Source organism: Ochotona curzoniae, unplaced genomic scaffold (genome assembly GCF_017591425.1).
Source record: "Ochotona curzoniae isolate NIBS_2020 unplaced genomic scaffold, NIBS_Ocur_1.0 scaffold_3890, whole genome shotgun sequence".
Lineage (NCBI taxonomy): Eukaryota > Metazoa > Chordata > Mammalia > Lagomorpha > Ochotonidae > Ochotona > Ochotona curzoniae.
This window is the reverse complement of record NW_024467115.1, coordinates 35969196-35990128: the sequence shown is the minus strand read 5'-3', so window position 1 is coordinate 35990128 and position 20933 is coordinate 35969196. Positions and strand designations below refer to the sequence as shown.

Below are 20933 nucleotides of genomic sequence, written 5' to 3'. Positions count from 1 at the left end.
CGGGGAGACGTGAGGGAGGATGGGGCGACGTGAGGGAGGACAGGGGTGCCATGAGGGAGGACAGGGCGACGTGAGGGAGGACAGGGAGGACTGGGCGACGCGAGGGAAGACAGGGCGACGTGAGGGAGGACGGGGCGACGTGAGGGAGGACAGGGGTGATGTGGGGATCTGCAGGCACACTCACTCTCACTGCAGTGAGACAGTCCAAGGGGACTTCGACATGGTTTTAGCCTTAAGGTTCAAGTTGACTAGTAGGGGCATTTAAGGGAAGGCATGGAAGGCAACTGAAATATCTGCATTCATTTCATCAAATAAATGTAAAAATAAATTTGCATATAAGTTTGACAGTAGATTACAAGCTGGATAAAACTGCCTGGTTAGTTCTGCCTGAGAAACCTTCATCTGACACAAGTAGACAGAGAGGGTCTTCCTACTTTCTGTTGAGAAGCCCTCGTTGCCCCCAAGCTGTTCTCTCGGTCACCACCCTTATTGAGGCTGCACCCCAAAACTGGACTGGGGCAGGCTGAGATGACTTTTCCTACCTGCACTCATGGGTTATCTTTTTTGCACACAAAAGAAATAAGAATTCTGGCAGAAAAAACTTCTGCATGGCTCTATAAGGCTCCATATCATTTAAGAATTAATGCACTAAGTTTTGATATTTATTGTCCATATTGACAGCAAACAAAACAAAACAAAACAAAAACTAAAAACTAAAAACTTTCAGGAGGATTACAAAAGCCCAGTTGCCTCCAGGGGAAGAAAACTGAGCAGGACAGGAGCACACAGCTCCTTTTTGTCAACACACCCACCTGTAGAAGGGAGCCACTCTGAGAAGTATCTGCTGTTTCCATTTCTTCACTGAACCAGAGGTGCACACACCAAACCATTCCCTCTTTGGGTGGGAGGGCAGAGGAGAGCCCAAATCTGGGTTACAGCCCAGCTGGATGCTCCCTTGGCTCAGTTTTCCCCATGTCTCAAACTTGCCATGGGCAGGAAATGGATCAGGTATTAGAACATGAAGTTTATTGATATTTACCACCGAGGATGGTATTAACAACTGGCCAACTTTTTACAGTCTCTAATGCTTCTTCCCCACTCTCTTCAGAACAAGCTTCTTCTGTTTTGACACCCTAGCTATTGGTACCAAAATCTACCTGCATCGCAAGGTCTAGAAGTTGAAACATTTAGAAACATGTCTGAAGGACATCTGAGCTATTTCTACCATTTCTATATTTCTATTGTTGTTACAAGTCAGGACTTACTGGGGGAAAAAAACCACTTTTGGTGGTAGTTCTGATTTTTGCAGGACTCAAGTAGCTGGAGTTATAGTTCAAGAGTGCTACATACACCAATATTCTACTGTTTTAAGAGCTCATTTTCTACTTTAGGCCATCCAAGTCAAGATGGGATGTTTAAATATAAGTTCCAATTCAGTTAATGGGATTAAGATGTGGTTTTTACCTGCACCGAGGTTGGTTGGCAGGAAAGCAGCCAAGCCCACAATCTTAAATTTGGTTCCCCAGATGTTGGACGTGACCTGAGCAAGGTAGTTGTGCTGTGGGCCAAAAAGACAAAGGAAGAATTACAATTTATTTGATTTCTTACTGGTTACATAGGAAAAATGTTAACACTGAGTACACGACCAGCAGTACCCATCTTGCAATTTTTAGACCAAAGGTCGCTGGAGCATGCTGGACACCTGTTTCTTGCTGGTGGGATCCAGCCGTTCCTGTGTGCCCATATATAGCTGAAAAGGACATTCAAGTGACACAGGTACATCAAGTTTCACCTTTCCTGTCACCTGCTGTGTCACTGCACTAGAGAGGGCATCTCACTGAATTGCTTGTCCTCGATATCTGCCCTGCCAATGTCAGTTACATTCATATCACTACATCATAAAATAGCCTAATGATCTATTTTCTCACTCTATCCAATTAACATTCAAAAGTGACCATGTACCCAAGGTACAATGGCAGGGTCACCAGTGGAATGAAAACGCTGGAGTCTTCCAGGGGCTCAGAACCCAGTGAAGGAGTCAGGGCTTGGGGTGGTTTCATACACAGAGCCACAGGCAAACATCAGAACTGAGTTATATACCATGTGCCTGAGCCTGCAGAGCAAGCTTCACAACCAAGTTGGTCCTAGGTTTGGTCTGGAAGCAGGGGAACAAAAATTAGGATGAAGAGAGAGATGATGCAGGAAGAACATGAGAGAGAAGAAAGTGGAGAGAGGCAGGTGTGGCTGTAGCAGCTGCAGGGAGGAGAGGTGTCACGGGGACAGGGGAAGGAAAAGGCAGAGCATGACTGGCAGTATGGAACAGGAGTTCTCGCACAGACACTAGGCACCACTGTGGGCAGAGATGGGTGAACACATCTAGTCAGGCGTAAGCTTGGGCAAGCTTCCTGCAGCAGAGAGGCAGCCTGAGAAGGTGGGGCAGAGTCAGCGTCCAGTGTGCATGCACAGTGGCTGCAGCTGGGCTGAAAGGCTGGGAGGAAGGAGGAGGGTTCAGGACGGCTCTGAGGCGCAAGCTTGCGCTGTGAGCATGTGCTACTACCTGAGTGATGTCTTCAAAAGGAAACTCTCTCCGTGTCAGGCTGGGTGAGCCGATGGACGGCTTGCGCATGGGCAACCGTGGAGACCGCGAGATATCCTGGGCAGCCCGGGGAAGCTTGGGGGATTTCCGGGCCTCAATGCTGATCCTACAGAGACAAAGTTACGAGAATCAGGCATCCACAGAGGGAAGCACAGCTGCAGCCCGGACCCTACGGCAGGCCTCGTCCCTGTCCGTGAGCACGGGATCCTCGGTGGCCAGTGTCCTCATTTCACAAAGCACCCATCATTGCCCGCTTCTGTATTATGAGCACGAGGAAACAATCAATACAACTGAATTATGCATGAATTCTGAAAGTATACTGACATTAGATCAAATGATCTATGTGTTAGGAACTGGAGAGGATTAACTGTCTTTCATTTTCTACTAATGTCCAGTAGATTTGGAAGTACCCACACTTCTGCCAGGGCTTATCACTGGGAACATGGCAGGCAGGAAGGGCACTTCTCACCCTGAGGTCACAGTGACATTCTGGATTTCAACAGACTTAGTTGGCATTTTACCATCTGCAGTACTTTATATATCAAATCGGCAAATTTAACGTTTTTCTGCCTTTTGATCCTATGTTGTCTTTCTGTGCCTCAATTCCTTTATTTACAACATGGAGACACATACTCAATGCTGGCGAACCCCAAATGAGAGTATGATAAAAATGAACATTGTTAAGCTTTAAAACATTTTATGAAAAAAATGCATGAAGGGGCCCGGTGGCGTGGCCTAGCAGCTAAAGATCTCTCCTTGAATGCAACGGGATCCCATATGGGCGCCAGTTCTGATCCCGGCAGCTCCACTTCCCATCCAGCTCCCTGCTTGTGGCCTGGGAAAGCAGTCGGGGACGGCCTGGAGCTTTGGGACCCTGCACCAGTGTGGGATACCGGGAGGAAGTTCCTGGATACTGGTTTCGGACTGGCACAGCATTGTGTCCATTTAGAGAGTGAACCAGTGAAAAATCTCCCTGGCTGGCACATGTTCTTCTCTCTTTGTCTCTCTCTCTCCTGTACACACACGTTTCTCTCACTCTGCATCTGTGGCTCTGCCTTTAAAATAAGTATTTTAAAATAATACTTAAAATGATGAACTTTCTTACCCTTCCAATGTTTCATGATTTCTGAGTACTTGAGCGGAGAAGGCAGTCAGCAGACAGACAATGGAACCTTCTGTCTTGTGCTCAGGCCCTTTCAGGGCTGCCATGTAGCCATGCCCGGGTCCCCTGCTGCCCGTCTTCCCTGCTGTGGGTCTCCTTGCACACAGCAGGCAGAGTAGTGGTCCTAGCTCCTTCCTTCGGTGAGCTCAGTCCCCTCTCCTTTGGAGCTCCAAGTTTCCCATCAGGCTCACCAGCAGTATAACGTGAGGCTTCATGCATTTTTTTCTTTTTTTTTTTTTTAAAAAGATTTATTTATTTATTGGAAAGTCAGATATACAAAGGAGACAGCCAAATGATCAAATGATGTGTGGGAATGCGGACAAGTCAGAATTAACCTACAATGAGATACCATACATGTCCAGTGGAATCAGCAAGATTCTTTTTTAAAAATGACACTGCAGCTGTGAGTGAGAATGCAAGCAACTGGAATACTAAAAAATTGCTGATGGGAATTCAAGTCGGCACGGCCACAACAGAATCATGTTTGGCAGTTTGCAGGGGAGTGTAACACAGACCTAACCCACAACATGGCTCCCTTCACATACGCAAGAGGGAAGAGTGAATACGGCTACTGGAGACAGAATGTTTGCAATGGATTTATTCCTAACAGGCCCAAGCTGGAAACTATTAAATACTCTTTGTTTGGAAAAGAGAATAAACACATTTTAGCACAGTTATCACTTTGAAATACCTTACAAAAGTGGATAAATCTCAAAACATCCTTATAATGAACATGACAGTTGATAATACAAGTACATACTGTCTGGAAGTTCAAGAATAAGCAAAGCTCACGCCTGGTGATGGAAGCAGAGGTGATTCTCTCTGGGGAGCTGACAGGAGGAAGCACAGCTGCATTCTGTGAACCCCTCGCACTGGGCACACAGTGAGAGCTGTGTGCATCTGCATGTAAGTCACACAGCATGCAACTTTAAAGCTAAGTCCACACATGAGAGATGTCCATTTATATCCAAGGCCACGTAGCTAGGGTTTCTCAGAGCCAGCACAGAGAGGGCAGGAGGCGCTCCTGTCTGCACCATCACACGCCCTTCCTCCTACTCTTAGCTTCCTGCTCCTGGGACCTGGTTTTATTTTCATTTACTAATCTCATCTCGAAAACAGCATCAGAGACATTCTCTCCAACACAAACGACCACTGCAAAATCTCTTTCTTCTTCTTCTCAGACTAGATGGAAAAAGAAGCCAGGGAGCTATGGCCCCTGTGCTGCTCACCCCTCTGGTCCCCCCTCAGAGAAGCTCCAGGGGTCAACAAACACCTGATTTGCTGTTGTCTTACATCCCAAAAAGAAAACGCAAAGAAAAGCTATTATTCTAGGAAGAATCTTTAAGAAAAGGCCCTGAGAACAGAGAGCGGCTGTTTTTGTAACTGCCCTCTTTTATTGTTAGTTTCTTTGTAAAATATCTTAACTAAGTTCACCTTTGGCAGACTAAGTTCTGTAACTGGGCAGCATTCTGGACCCAAGATGGGTTGGAATGTCCTGCTGGTGCCAGTTTTGATGAGACTCTTCTGCAGGCACAAACCTGGACATGTCTGGTGGCACAGGAGAGGGAGAAGTGCCCCTGGAGGCCACGATTACCTTGGGAGTTTGGGTGACTTGCTAGCTCTGGAGATTTTGGGCGACTTCTTGGCAGCCCAGTCATCGCTCAGCTCGATGTCGCTGGAGTCTGAGCAGTTGCAGCTGTCGATCACAGTAGAAATCAAGCTGTTTCCATAGATTTCATCTGTTAAGACAACACCCAGCAACGTGAGGGAAATGCCAACGAGGGCCCAAGGACAGTCACTGCTATCAGGCCAGGACTTCAGGTCCAGGGCTTGAGGTGGCAGCATGGCCATTGTTTCTTTTTACATTTCGAGGTTATTATTTCTTTTTAGGCAAAAGTAGGCAATTACTTCTACTGCTGTCAAAATGAGCCTGGCATTTTAATGCCCCCGAGGAATGTACAAAAATAGTCTGGCACTTTGCTGAAAGCAGAAACCAAGATGGCTATGCTGCTGTACCTCACGACGCGGCGTTCAGCTGGGCCCCTATGGACTTTCGGGGGCCCAGAACAGAGCTGCCTGCTCACAGACTGGTCTGGAACCTGGCTCAAGCCTAGGGAGGCCCTTGCTGTGTGAGGCCCGCTTGCACAGTGGTGCTGTCTGGGCTGTTCCTGTCCCCAGTCTCTGAGAAAGCCATATGTGGAATGGCAGGCAGGCATTTGGGGAGTGAATGAACAGAAAGAAGGTCTGCTCCTCTTGTCTCTCCTTATCTATGCAATTCTGCCTTTTTTAAGTTAAAAAAAAATCTTAAAAGATCTGTGCAGCAGACCAGGCTCACCCTTCTCAAACTCTCCATCCACTGCTGCTCCTGTCACTGCTTGTTCTGGCTTCTCAACCCTGCAACCCTAAGTCCCCCACCAGCCTATCCCAGGTCTGCCTCCAATGAGAACCCACTTCTCCAACATTTGTTTTGCCAACTAAGATCTCATTCCCAGAGACCCCAAAAGCCCTGGCAGGTAATCAGAAAGTGGAATCATCTCAGTACAATGAAACACTTCAGCGTGGGAGCGAGTTTTCCATCCTTCCTTTTACAGGAGGACTTTGTCACTCCAAAGCTCTCTGTAAGTATCTGAGCATGTGGAGGTCACATCTATGAACAGGAACTTTCTGGAGCAGAGAAGCTGACACACTACTTGGGCAGGAGGCCAGTGCCCTGTCTGTGCCACCTACATCACCCCATTCCAAAACTACTGACGGAATTCAAATGGCACAACTCACACATCCAGCAAGTGATGGTGATATGCATTTGAATTACCTCAAATAAAAGGCCAACTTCCCACACCCTGGAGCAACAGAGCACTGTTGTATTAATTGACCGAAGGGTCACTGGGACTAAGGGAAGCCCAGCTATGACTCCAACTTGAAAGCCTCTGTGTGTACATGAGCTGAGAGGAAATCCAATTATGTACCATCCATCCAACCACCAGGATCCTCCTCGATGGAAGATTCCTCAATGAGAGGTGCCACACCCGTTGCTCCTTTTCTTTCACTCATAACTGCTTTGTAAACAGTAACAAAACATTGTTCATTCAGAGAGACAGTCAGAGCTCCATCTGCTGCTTCCCTCCCCAAATGCTTGGCCCTGGAACTGGGCCAGTGCTGAAGCTGGGGACTCAACACAGGGCCGCCAACATGGCTGGCAGTGATTCAATGACTAAACTCATCACTGCTGTCTCCTGGGGTCTGCACTGGCAGGAAGCTGGAGTCAGGTGATAAAGCCAGGCACTGAACCTGGGCAACCTAAAGGCTAGGTTAACTGTTCACTCTACCAGATTGTCAGTATTCCCAACTGGTGGGTGAAGTTGTCAAGGGAAGGAACTTTGCCTGCCATTCGGTACTCACAGAAACTAGGACATTTTCAGGGACTTGCTAATACTTCCAGAAAGAACAAATGAGCTGAGCGGTGGCAGGCAGAAGAGGTGCTTTCCGAGTGTGCATCTGGTGGGCTGCTGCTCAGAGTTGCAATCATGCCTAGGAAGGGCCCCTGCTCTGCCATCTGCCATCACCACAAGTAGAAAAAAATCTCTGCGTTGCATTGGAGGAGCTAGGGTGGTAGATGTGTGTATTTTGTACTTAGAGAATCTAAAGTTGGCATCAGTCACTGGGAAACAAGACCTTAACATGGATCTTTGGGTTTAATACCCCTATTCTGTCAATTTTCATAAATATGTTCATTCTTCTGGATTGAAGGCTTTCGGAATATGCAACCTGAATTGAGTATCATCTTAAAGTTTTGGAAGTCAGTGTTTAAAAGGACAGCACTTGGCTTTGCAGCTGGAAAGCTGGTTTGGGAGGGAGGCAGGCATCTGAGTGGGAGTCCCAGCTCCTTTCTTGAGCCCACTTCCTGATAACGCACACAGGGAGGTTGGGGGTGGGGCGCGGATGATGACTCAAGTGGTTGGATCTCTATTCTCAAGGTGGAAAACTCCAGTTCGGTTCCTGGCTCCTACATTTAACCTGGCCAAGGCATTGGAGGCATTTGGGGAAAGAACCAACAGGTGGAAGCTCCCTTCCTTGTTTCTCAAATAAATATTAACAACCTTTAAAAGCTGTCTAGGGACAAGAGTTGGTTCTGCAGTTAATAAATGATGCTGCCTGCTGTTCCTGCAGGCCACGTGAGAGCACTTTGTGGTCTGAGTACTGACTGCATCTAATTCTGACTTCCTGCTCATGCATATGCTGGGCGGTAACAGGGGAGGAATTGAGCATGTGGGTTGCTGACATCCACAGGCAAGATGTGGACTGAGTTCCTGGCTTTGGCTGGCCCAGCCCCAGGTACCATAGGTATTTGGGTAATAAACTATCTCTGTTTTTCAAATATAAGTGAATAAAAATCTTTTTATTTTATAAAGATTTGTTTAAAGTCAGAGACACAGAGAAGAGGAGAAACAAAGAGAAAGATCTTCCATCTGCTGATTCACTCCCCAAGTGGCCACAATGGCCAGAGCTGAGCCAATTTGAAGCCAGAGGCCAGGAGCTTGGAGCTGCTTCTGGGTTTCCCACGTGGGTGCAGGGTCCCAAGGCCCTGGGCCGTCCTTGACTGCTTTCTCAGGCCACAAGTAGGGAGCTAAATGAGAAGCAGGGCTGTTGGGATTAGAACCAGAGCCCACATGGGATCCTAGTGCATGCAAGGTGAGGAATTTAGCCACTAGACTACCACATTGAGCCCACACAAAAATCTTAAAAAGCAGTTTTAATGACTTAAATAAAGCCCCAAGTTTTCTCAGGTTGCCATAATGAAATGCTGCGGACTTGGGGTAACAGAAGTGAACTTTCTCATAGTTCTGCATCTTCAAGTCCAAGTTCATATCGCTGGCAGGTTTGGGTTCCGGTGAGGGCTTTTGTCGTGGCTTGTACATGGCCCTCTTCTCATTCATGTGCCATATGGCCTCTCTGCTACATACATGTAGTCTTCACTTAACCTTAACTACCCCTAGAAGCCTTAGCGCCCAAAAGTATTACACAGTGGGGTAGATGTAAACAGACAAATTTGGGAGAATGGACTTCAGTCCACAGCAAGTTCTGACTGAACACTGTTTGAAAATTTCTGGATTTTTCATTTAAAAAAAAAAAAGACTGTTATCTAGAATAAAAAATACATTATTAGTGATCTTGAGGAATACATCTGTCAAGCTACTTGAACATATGCAAAGTGGATCACAAACTTGACAGAATAAAAGCCAGCTAGGTAAGCCTGGTATGGTAGCCTAACAGCTAAAGTCCTCACTTTGCATGCGCCAGGATCCTGTGTGGGCACTGGTTCGTGTCCCAGCTGCTTCACTTCCCATCCAACTCTCTGCTTGTGGTCTGGGAAAGCAGTAGAGATGGCCCCAAACCTTGAGACTTTGCATCTGTGTGGGAGACCCCAAAGAAGGTTTCCCTGGAATCAGATAGGCTTGGTTCCGGCTACCGTGGCTGCTTGGGGAGTGAACCAGCGGACAGAGGAACTCTCCCTATCTTTCCTTCTCTCTGTAAATCTGCCTTTCCAAGAAAAAAAAAATACATATATATATATAATATGCCAGCTGGGAAACCTGCCAAGTCAGATTCCGGAGTGGCCCACACACCCTATTTTGGGAAGCTTTGATGTGGAGGCTTGAGCCAATCTGGTTCTCATGACAAGAAATTCTTGGCTTCTCAAAGTTTATACATACACCATTCAGTTGGCAATTAGTCACATCATGCCTTGTGGCATGTTTTTTATTTGTGTGCTTGGTATTTAAATCATGACTTTTTAACTGAACTTTCCAAGTGCTTATCGTACTAAGGCTTTGCAAACCCTTTGAAAGTAGCTACACTGCACTGTAACAGGATACAAAGATGACCTGGTCCCCTTAGGCCCTCAGGAGTCAGTGGCAGGCAGAGGAAGGCTCCAGGGTGCTGAGAGGCATGGACAGGGTGCTACTAGCTCTGTAGCAGGTGGTGGGGGAAGTCACTCAGGCAGGTGGCAGACCGTATGAACTGCACGTGTTGACAGGTGCAGAAACCAGGCAGGCACTAAGCAGCACAGCAGAAGAAACAGAGCCCTTTCCCCTGATGGCTCAGCAGGGTCGCGGCCCAGGGAGGCGTGGGGCAAGCACCTCAAACACAGCAGCTGAGTCATGATCAGCATTGGGCGGAGATTTCAGGGAGACCAGGTGATTCACGGTGTCAAAATCTTTATGGGTGGAGCAAGACATCTCATTGGCATTCAGCTAAGAAGCAGTTAATCGTAGCTTAGTGAGGGCAAAGGCAGGAGGCTAAAGGTTTGAAAAAATTATTTCACCTGCTCTTGAGTTGGGAGAGGCTGCATTTCATTCTTTTCAAATTTCCTCACTATTACATTAATATATTCAATGAATACCTGCAAAATAACCCAGCGGGAGCGGGAGCTCTCATTCCCAGAAGGCCCGAGCCTGCTCCCCCTGGACTGAGAGAGCTGCCCAGAACAGTGTCACAGCCTGCAAGAAGGCACACGGACACAACCACTTGCCTGAGTAGGGCTGAGGCAACATGGAGCTTTGGGGATGCTCAGGTGGTCCCCCTGTATAGAAACAGCCCGCAACCACGCAGGAGCGAGGCCTCGTCCACCCAACTCACCTGACTTCGTGTCTGTCCGTGGGTCCATGATGACGAACTCGGGCCGCAGCTTGCTGACACGGCGCCCCTTCAGGATGGGCACAAGCCCACCCAGGTACTCCAGGTAGAGTGTGTAACACGGACCACCCACTTCCGGGTCATCCTCCGTGCGCTTCATGGTGCAGTGAAGCCGCTCGTTGCCGGCAGAGGGGTAGCTGACAAAGTCTCGCATGTTGTTGGGGTCTGGAATTGGGGGCTAGAATGAGGGGCATGGGAGGAAAAGCAAGTGCTGAGACAATGAGAGAGGGAAAGAGGGAGTACACGAGAGACACGAGAGACACGAGGGCTCAGTCACTGTAACTGCCACAGGGCACAGCCAGGGAGAGGGCAGGGCACGAAGCTGGGATGCCTAACCATGCTGCTAGCAACAGAATCCTGGGGGCTCTGAAACACCTGTGCCAGCTTCCTGGCTCAAGTCAGCTGAATCGAGGGGTGGGCCTGGACATCTGCATGTCCTAATACAACAGCATAAGACAGCTTGGGAGAAGAAACCCTCCGAAATTTGAAAACCCTTATGCTTCAAGGCAAAAGGAAACCAACAAGTCAATCTAAGAGTTAGGAGTAAAGACCGAACACAAACAAGAAGCCAGGTGTTGGGGACAGGATCCACTGTGCAGGTAGGCCTCCTGTACCGACGGGCTTCTGGAGTTTTCAGTCAGTGAGACAGGCAGCTGCGCCTGAGCTGGGGGGAGAACCAGTCTGAGATGCCGGCCTGACAGCTCCCCATCCAGCCATGGGCCAACTTAACTTCTCCAAGCTTGCTTCCTGCTTCTCCAGGTGAGAACAATGGCAAGATCCTCGAGAAGGGACTGACGGGGACATGTGCTAGGTAAAGGTTCAGTCCTGTGATCCCCAGGAAGACATAGGCCCCACGCGAGCCAGGAGACAGCATCTCCCACACAAGGTGAGCCCTGTGAGGACACCAGCAAAGGTGCTGGAGGTGCACTGCTGGCACGGAGGAACCTGGTGGGATCCTGCCAGGCTGTGGGTGGCCATTGCTTAGGCATTCCTGTCAGGAAGCAGACAAGACCCCACGCGCTTGCTCTGGCCCCTCGCCTTCCTCCTGGGCAAGCAGCAGGAGACAAGAGCGAGAGTGGAAGGCTTTACCTTGATGGTGGGGATGAAGGCCGTGGAGAGGTAGGAGCAGAGGCGAGGGGGCAGGGTCAGCTTGCTGGCGTCCTTGTCCTCCCGGAGGGCACTGGCGATGGCCTGCTGGCACAGCAGCTGAAGGCTGGACACCCGGTGCTCCACACGGACCACGTACAGGGCTGGGCCGGAAGCCATCAGCAACCGGGAGTCTCGGTGGCCCCAGCAGATGGAAATGATGGGGCGCTGTTGCAAGGGGAGGGAAGGAAGTTAAGTTTTTGCTCTGGGGATAAACAACGGAAGATAATACGGCTTGCCCTAACAAAATGAAATGCAGATAGCTTAGAGTACTCAAGCACAACAGGAAAAGGTTCAACATTGTATGACAAAATTTAGTGTTTTTTTTTTAAGTAGTTAGATTCTTACACTGGAGCAAAAACAACGCACCAACAATAGTCTGTGATTCTCTCCAGGGTCTGTCTTCCCGAATTTGGGACCATAAAGCCAGTGTGGCTCTGCAAAGCGCTGCTTCCACTCAGGGGGCAGTTACAACAGGTACAGTCACCTATGCTCCTCACTCAAATACCGGGGATCTGGATCCCCCAATTACCCACAGTGGTTTCCATGGTCCTTCCCTTCTGTCTCGGGGGTAGCATTTCATGTCAGACCAACAGCTGTGGTGTCACCAGCAGGTTGACCTGGGGGCCACTACAGAATGCTGGAAGCCTTCCACCTTTCTCCTGAGCTAACAGGAGCACCAAGGGCCACAGGAGATGGTGGGGTTGCGGTGCCCACACAGGGCATGGGAGGACATGGACCAGGAGGGAAACAGTCCCTGTATGGCCTCACTGCAGAGGCAGAAATCAAAAAAACGCCAGCAAAACTGCCAATCCCCTGAGCTTGGGGCTACTGTCTGCACAGCTCAGCGATGACGGAACAGTCAGGTGAAGGCTGTAGAAGCGAGACTAACTCCTTCCGATTCAGGCAGATGGAGCCCTCATTTAACGAGGTCCCAAGGGGTTTCAATGATCAGCCTTGGGAATATCAGCCCTTTGATATGAGTGACAGGCAGGAACAGAATTTTCACAACACATTAGTAACAAACATCAAGATAAAAAGAATATGTGAAGATATTTCCTTAAAATAGCCCTTAGGGTCAGCTGATCCCGGATTCAACTTCAAAGCAAAATGCAAGGTTGAAGACTTCCGGCTCCACTGCACGAAGCAGGAGGCCCAAGGGCAGCCTAGGGCTGCAAAGCCTGAGAATTTCAGGCCGAGGAGGTGGCTCACCCAGAGCACAGACTCCACAGGAGGAGCTGTTTGTGCCAGGAAAAGCACTGAAAAGCTGCTGAAGCCAGGGAAGACTGACAAGGTAAGTCCAGGTTGCAACAGGGGCTCTATCAGTGCCAATGATACTCGATCTTACGGCATATACTGCTTCCCCTTCATCTTGGAGCCCCCTCAAGACAATATTATTGACATAGAGTTCAAGTCATGAAAACCAGCTGTCATTGTAAGACTGACTGGGGCAGGTAGCAGCAATTCAAGAATTCTTTCCTCCAAAATCCCATCTCACTTTTGCTGATGTCCCTGAGGTGACAATGGTCATATGGCAGGGCCACTTATCTTTATTCCTCTGTCCCCTCCTTACTTCTGCTTGTCATAATAGCTAGCTCTGTGCAATTACTGATTACATGCTTTATATATAATTAACACTGTGATGAATACGTATCAGACACCTTTGTACCAAGAACTTCAGCTACTTACAGAGCCTTAAACTAGATGAAAACCCTGTCAAAGACCAGCACTGTGCAGCTGCAGGTTCAACTTCTGCTTGCCAAGCTGGCATCCCACAATGGAGTATACGTTCTAGTATCAGCTGCTTCTGATTCAGCTCCCTGCTAAGGAGCCTGACAAGGAACCTAACGATGGGCCCTGCCACCATGTGGGGGACCTGAAGGGAGCTTTGGGTTCCTGCTTAAGCCTGTCCAGTCTGGACCATTTGGGGACTGAATCAGAGGATAGAAGATCCAAAAGCTAGTCTTTATTTTGTCATTATTAAACTATTAATAAATTTTGTTTCCCTCCCAATAAAACTCACACCTTAAAAAGGCCCATGTTACCTTCCCTTGTGTAATTATCATCCATCACATCAGAACCACCACTACATTCTAGCAGCACACTAACGCTTACACGTTACTTAGAGTCATCTTGCCTCTATGACATTAGCATTGTATTAACACACATGAAACCATAAGAGGCTACACAACTTATAGTAACTGGGAGAGCTCCAACTTCATAGTCACAAGGTGCTGCCTTACTATGTGTCAGCGACAGCTAAGGTACCACCTGAGTCATTTCGGCAGAAAGAAAGCCCTAGGCCACAAGGACCCACAACAGCCATGAATGAAGGTGCCCGTGGCACAGCAGCTGGACAGCAGATCTGGGAATGGAGGGAAGACCGTGTTTCTCCAAGCTGGGTGCTGTGTGCTCTCAGAATTGTCAGGCTCCTGGGAGGTAGAGGACTCGCAAGATTGAAGCACTGAAATCGAGCACCCAGGAGAAAAGAGCTGTCAGTTCTCTGGCCTGGAGAAGTGACACCACAGGGTCTCAGAGCAGCTATTACTCTCTGCGGCAGTAAGAATAGGGCAAGGATGCCAACAGGAACTGAGACTAAACCACTCTGGGGACAGCACCCACTTGCCCAAGTTAGTGACAGTTTATTTCAACCAGGGGTGGGAGATATTTGTTGTTTTAGCCTTTACAGCATTTATCCCATGTAAGATGACAAAGCAGTAAAACAAATGCTGCTACCTTTGTCACAATTTATAAAGCTGTATGAGTAAACAGAGGAAAACTTGCACACAACTGTTGGGGTCCGTGCAGTAGATGTGGGGGACATGAGCGGGTGAAGGGTGTTCCATTGCAGGCAGGGCCACAAGGAATTTCCCTCTGTTCAGCAGGACCCGCCCGGCGGATGTCTCTACAACCACCTGAATGCAGCTCCACCTTCTTTTGCATGGACATTGGACCATCCTGCGGAAGAACTCTAATCCATCCTGGCATTTGCTACTGCGAGGCTGGCCTTTTGCTCAGCCTGAGCTTGGAGGTCAATGTCTTGCAGAAGGGCCCTTTATCATTCCTACTGTCTTGGCTGTCCCCATTGAGCCTATGCTAATCAAGGGATCTAGATTTAGGCTTTCATTCTTTCTTCATTTTTTAGATTCCCCTTTTCTTTGTGATACAAGATTGCATTGTAGGATAAGAATTGTAGCAGGAACTTCTAGGTAACACTATGGCAGATTTATCTTTAGAAACACCCACTTGACTGTGATGTAAAAAGTCTGAGCCAGAGTTTGACTGATTTTGTATAAATAAAGCAGACAGCTATTGTGTGTCGTCCATTATGATCATGAAGTCCTAGTGGTCCATCTCTTTCTTTCCTCTTTGCGCCTCATCCACACACCCTTCGCGAGTTCTGAACTCAGCTGGAGCTGGACTCCGGCGGTCAGGGGACAGAACAATGCCAGGATCACCGTCAATCCACAGAAGGTTTCTTTATGGGGGATCTTTTTTTTAAAAATTCTTTTTCTTTTCTTTTGAAAGATTTATTTATTTATTTATTTTATTGGAAAGGCGAATATACAGAGGAAGATCTTCTATCCAATGATTCACTCCCCAAGTGAGTGCAATGGCCGATGCTATGATGATCCGAAGCCAGGAGCCTCTTCCGGGTCTCCCACGCGGGTGCAGGGTCCCAAAGCCTTGGGCAGTCCTCGACTGTTTTCCCAGGACACAGGCAGGGAGCTGGATGGGAAGTGGGGCTGCCGGGATTAGAACCGGTGCCCATATGGGATCCTGGGCCTTGCAAGGTGAGGACCTTAACCATTGCGCCATCGTGCCGGGCCCGATTATCTTCTTTTCAAAAGTCTCTTCTCTCCTGGTGATGCTATTCTTCCTGGGTCATTTACTGGCATTCCAGCCAATAAGGTATTTACTGCAGAATTTGTACAATATTGGGAGGAGCAAGAGTCTGGGAGTGACCACATGTGCCGGAGTCGTGGGGCCCTCGGAGGGCTGAGGCTTGCTGTGGTCCCTGTGACCTACCCCAGGCCCCGCAGCACTCACCCCCTACACCACCCACACAGCAGCCTTTCTCCTCGGCAACACCCACCTATGGGATGAGGCCTTGGGATACAGAAGGGTCCATGAATACGTGGCTTTCATGGGTCCCTCTTTATGTAAACAGCTGCTCTAAGTTGTCGATCTCATTTCTTTCTCAAATCACTCAGTGACTATTTAGAACCAGTAGGCATGCCTTTGACAACACAAATTCTGTGGACGGGGGTCACTTTTTGGTACATCTCAGTCTGAAGCAAGAAGGCACGAGGATGTGCTGCCTTCCAAGGAGCAGCAGCTGGCAATCCAGAGCTCCCGACATTCATGAGGGCAGTGGGAGCTCCCAGGAGACGCGCACTCACAGAAGTCAGCTGCTCTCCTCCCAGGAGGCTTGGTGCCACAGCAGTCTCATCTCTCTTCTCCAGTGCAGCAACAACCTCCTACTATGTTACCTCCTCTCCTGCCATGCACATCTGCTGTGCATCACCCAATCACTCACGCACCTGCCGAGCTGCTCACCAGCCAGCTTGTGAAACGTGTTCCGTGTTTACAATGGACCGGTTACATTCTATGTTGAATAAAATCAGTTCCCTGCCCTCATGGAGCTTCCACTCCGGGGTGGCAGAGACAGTGAAAGGTTGCACTCTCTGAGGGGGAAAGCAACTGGCAGGAAGCAGAAATACAGTGGGGAAGGCCTACAGACAGGGACTGCTTTCAGAGAGATGGGAGCAGGGAGGAACGCTGCTGCGAGGAGGAGCAGGAAGCTGTCTACTGAGTTGGCACCGACAGCGACCTCACTAGATGAGATTTTTGCATGTAGCAGTGAGCTGGACAGACTCTAAAAATGACTGATGAACAAAATGTGGGATTGTCCTTTACCTGTGAAAGGAAAGCTGTATACACAGACTAAGGTAAACACGTGACAAAAGTGTTGGAACAAGACGGTCAAGTTTGGGCTGCCCCAGGTCCTGGGCGGAACACGGGTGACCTGCAGCCAGGACTCTGAAGCCTCTCTTTCCCACACTGTGTGCCTGTGTGTGCAGAACAGGGAGCGTGTGAGTATAAGCGTGTGTGCGCCTCCCAGAAGTGCGTGCCTGGGGAAGGATGTCTCATATTTGCACAGCTCACACCTTAAAGCAGTCACCTTCCAGCGGTCGTAGCTGAAGAGTTTTGAACACGAAGTTACATTGATGCAGCCTCCAACTAAGGAGTAATAATAACAGCTAGCTCAGGGAATCAAATCTCAGTTCTTTTTTATTAATTTACTTTTTATTTTACTTCTCTTTATTACTGTCATTTATGATACAGTTCCATAGGCCCTGGGATTTCCCTTAACCCTCCCTTACTTCTCCCCCCCCCACTGAGTTCCCCTATATCATTACTAAAATACAGTTCTTCATACACAGTCATATGTCCATCATTACGGGCATGGACAATGGCAGAGTCCAGCATCCTATTGTCAAGATACAGTGAACAGTTTCATTGGGACTCCATCTTTGTCTGGAAGTAGAAATGCATACTGCATTGTATCCTCACATCTGGGGATATGTTAGTCTCCATTACACAGTTATTATACATGCCCTTAAATCAAAAGCCACAAAACAAAATCAACAACAGGAACAAAAATAGAAATTTACAATGCCATGAAATTAAATAACATGCTGCTAGATAGTCTTCATTACACAGTTACTATACATCCCCTTAAATGAAAAGCCACAAAACAAAATCAACAATAGGAAGAAAAAAAAGAAATTAACAACACTATGAAGTTAAATAACATGCTACTGAAAGACTACTGTGTCACTGAAGAAATGAGAAAGAAAATCAAGAACCTTCTTGAAGAAAATTATGCTACTGCATGATCTATGTGTCACTGAACAATTTAATGAAAAGAAAGTGTTTTGAAGAGATGAAACTAACAAAAAAAAATCGAAATCCATGAGATAGAGCTTCTGCTGATCTTTGTTGGTGAAATGTATCTCCTGTCAGCAACAAATATAGATGGGTTTTATTTTTTTAGTCCAGTCTACTAATCTATGATGTTTGATTGATGAGTTTAAGCCATGTACATTCAGGGTTAATATGAATGGGTGCTAATTTGTTCCTGTCATTTAGCAATGGGTTGTTCATTGATTATTCTTCTGTTGTCATTTTACTGGGATGTTCTTCACATTTGCCTTCGGTTTTGGTAGGTGCTATTCTTTTCTCTGTCAAGTGAACATCTTTCAGTATCATTTGCAGGGCAGATTTGGAAAAGGCGAATTCTTTTAGCTTTTCTTTACTGTGGAAGAACTTTATTTCATTTTCAAAGACAAAGGAAAGCTTTGCTGGGTATGTTATCCTGGGCTAACAATTTTTTGCTTTCAGAATCTGGAATTTGTCATTCCATTCTCTTCTGGCTTGTAGTTGCCTTTGAGAGGTCTCCTGTGAGTTTAATTGGCATTTCTTTTTATGTCAGTTGATTTTTTTTTCTTTTTAAATATTTATTTATTATTAAAAAGTCAGATATACAGAGAGGAGAAGAGACAGAGAGGAAGATCTTTCGTCTGACGATTCACTCCCCAAGTGAGCGCAACGGCCGGTACTGCGCCGATCCGAAGCTGGGAACCAGGAACCTCTTCAAGGTCTCCCAAGCGGGTGCAGGGTAAGCTTTGGGCTGTCCTCGATCTGCTTTCCCAGGCCACAAGCAGGGAGCTGAATGGGAAGTGGAGCTGCCAGGATTAGAACCAGTGCCCCTATGGGATCCTGGTGCGTTCAAGGTGAGGAATTTAGCCACTAAGCCACGGCGCCGGGGCCATCAGTTGATTTTTTCTCACATGCGACATTTAAGGATCTTTTCCTTATGTTCAATTGAAAAGAGCTTGATAATAATGTGTTGTGGTGAAGATTGCTTTTTGGTCAACCCTGTTGGGAGTTCTGTGCCCCTCCTGGATGATGTTCCCAATTCTTTCTTCAGATTAGGGAAATTTTTCCTTATTGTTTCATTAAATACATTTTTAAACCCAGCTTCTCTTTCTGCATTTTCTGGGACTCCCATAACTCTTACATTTGGCCTTTTAATAGTGTTTCAATTCTTGGATAAATTTTTTAGCCTGACATAGCTCTGCTTCCAGCTTTTTATTTGTTTCCCCCTAGTGACAGGAAATATCTTTTAATTCTGAGATTCTTTCTTCTGCCTCCTTCATTCTATTCTGGAGACTCTCCACTGTATTTTTAATTTGCTCCACTGTATTCTTCATTTCTGATTATCAGCTCCCGTTTGATTCATTTCCAGTGTGACATATTCCTTGAATTCCTTGAATGCCTGCTTTACATGCTTCTCGTTGTTGATAAGAGGTTTTATAACAAATGTTTTTGAATTCTGTCTCCCCCATTTTCTCAATGTCTTCCTCAATGAACTCTGAGGTTGGCAAAGGGCTTTGCCCCTTTGCAGGGCAGTCTTCAGTAATATTCATTGTGCCTTTTTCTCTTCTGCTCTTGGTCATTGTACTTCTGGTTAGTAGAGTCTTCCCTTTGGGGCAGGTTTCTAAGCTCTGTCACCCACAGGTCTACAGTTTGATTTTATTTATTGCAGTTGGTACATGACTCTTTGTTTGCAGCCAATTTTGCCACAACCTCCAGCGAGTTCCAGGTCTGGGTTCATTCTTTTTTTTTCTTTTCTTTATTTTGTTTTGAATTTTTGAATTTTATGGTACAATTTCATATAGACTGGGATTCCCCCCAAACTCCCACCCCAACAGACTTTCCCCATGTCATTACAATAGTATAGTCTTTCATAAGGAGTCATAATTCCATCAGTCTCTTGTTTAAGTGTGCCCCGACACAGCTGGTACAGACAATGCCTAACAGTCCAGCATCCCATTGTCTACACATTTCCAACAGTTTCACTAGGAGTCCATCTTTTGTTTGGAAGCAGGAATGCATGTTGCATTTTACCCCCACAGCTGGTTATGGTGGCAAGTCTGGGTTCTTATGTTAGATTTCCACCATGGTCTCTGTAGCCCCAGCTCCTGCCTCACCAGTCTCCACCTCCTGTGACACCATGTTGAGGCTGCACCATTGTCTGTATAACCTTTCTCCCACTTCCAGTTTAAGCAGGTCTCAGGATTAGGGAGACACCAGGCGTCCAATATAGCTAGGTTGTTGGTGGTGCTGATCTTGCCGGGAACTGTTGGCAGTTAGGTCTGAGAGCCACATGGACCTATTTTGACCTGTACAATGCCATAGTTGGTATTATTTTCCTGTGGAACCAGTGCAATGCACTGAGCTCAGTGAGTTCTCTCCCAGCTCAGCACATGCCCAGCTCACTGCTGTCCCTGAAGTCTAAAATTCTTTGCCACACTGTAAGAAATGGCGCCTGATGTTCCACTACTAGAGTTCTTGATCTGGTCGTCATCAGGTCTGAGGGCTACTTGGACCTATCTTGGGTGGAACTTGTAGGACGCCATGTTGCTGCAGTTCACTGAGTCAGAAATGAGCTCCCAATCTCAGGTCTTAAATATCACAACCACTGTTGTATTTTCTAAGCTCAAGGCCCTCAAATGACTTTCTCCTTTAGTCACAGCAACCTACAGGAAGAACACATCCTGGTAGTATCAGGAGAACAAACTCCTCCAAAAGCCACGCAGCATCTGGCCATCAGTGAAGCTCCTTGTTCTTCCTGTTCCCACCCCAATCTTATTGTCTCTATTCCTTTCGTAATGTTTTATCCAAATATCTTCCTATGGATGGCTAGCATAGGGTGACCCTCCCTAGTCTGCCTTTAAGGACAGTTTATAAAACAAAACAAAAATCCAGACATAACTCATTTTAGCCTACAAATGTCACCCAGTAATGCTAACCTTAACATTTTGTTACATCAGATTGCCAGATATGCATGTACACAGAAGTGTCATAGAAAACAGCCAATAAGATTAGTCTCAGGATTTTGAATTACAACGCAGGATGGAAAGCAAAACAAACTACAGTATATTTCCTTGTAAGAGATATAGCCACAGGCACTGCTGCTGTAAGTCAATTGAGAACAAATTTTAAAACTGATGCTATCACACTTTGTATCCAAATAACCTATAATCAAAGTAAGTTGGAAATAAGTTATTCAATCTAACTTGCACTTTGTTATTTTCATAAGCTATCCAATGAATTTCCTAACTTCCTTCCTGCTATAAAAATGCATCTGAGTTTAGACTCCTTGAAGAGCACAGATTATATACACTGCTAAGATTCATTATAGACAAGAGCTAAGTTCCTGCTACATGCCTAATATTCAACTTGATTTTTAATGCCCTTTACCCT

At 47.0% G+C, this 20933-nt stretch overlaps 1 protein-coding gene across 2 annotated transcripts in view; it reads right to left on the bottom strand.

Moving 5' to 3' along the window:
• Nucleotides 1–20933, bottom strand: part of TULP4 (TUB like protein 4) — a 195556-nt gene that overhangs the window by 9133 nt on the left and 165490 nt on the right. For both annotated transcript variants that reach the window (XM_040965630.1, XM_040965631.1), the window contains 5 exons: nucleotides 11541–11765; nucleotides 10395–10629; nucleotides 5353–5497; nucleotides 2558–2702; nucleotides 1465–1558 (listed from right to left, as the gene is read on the bottom strand). In XM_040965630.1, coding sequence (XP_040821564.1) covers nucleotides 1465–1558; nucleotides 2558–2702; nucleotides 5353–5497; nucleotides 10395–10629; nucleotides 11541–11765 — 844 coding nt within the window. The remainder of the gene's footprint in view (nucleotides 1–1464; nucleotides 1559–2557; nucleotides 2703–5352; nucleotides 5498–10394; nucleotides 10630–11540; nucleotides 11766–20933) is intronic.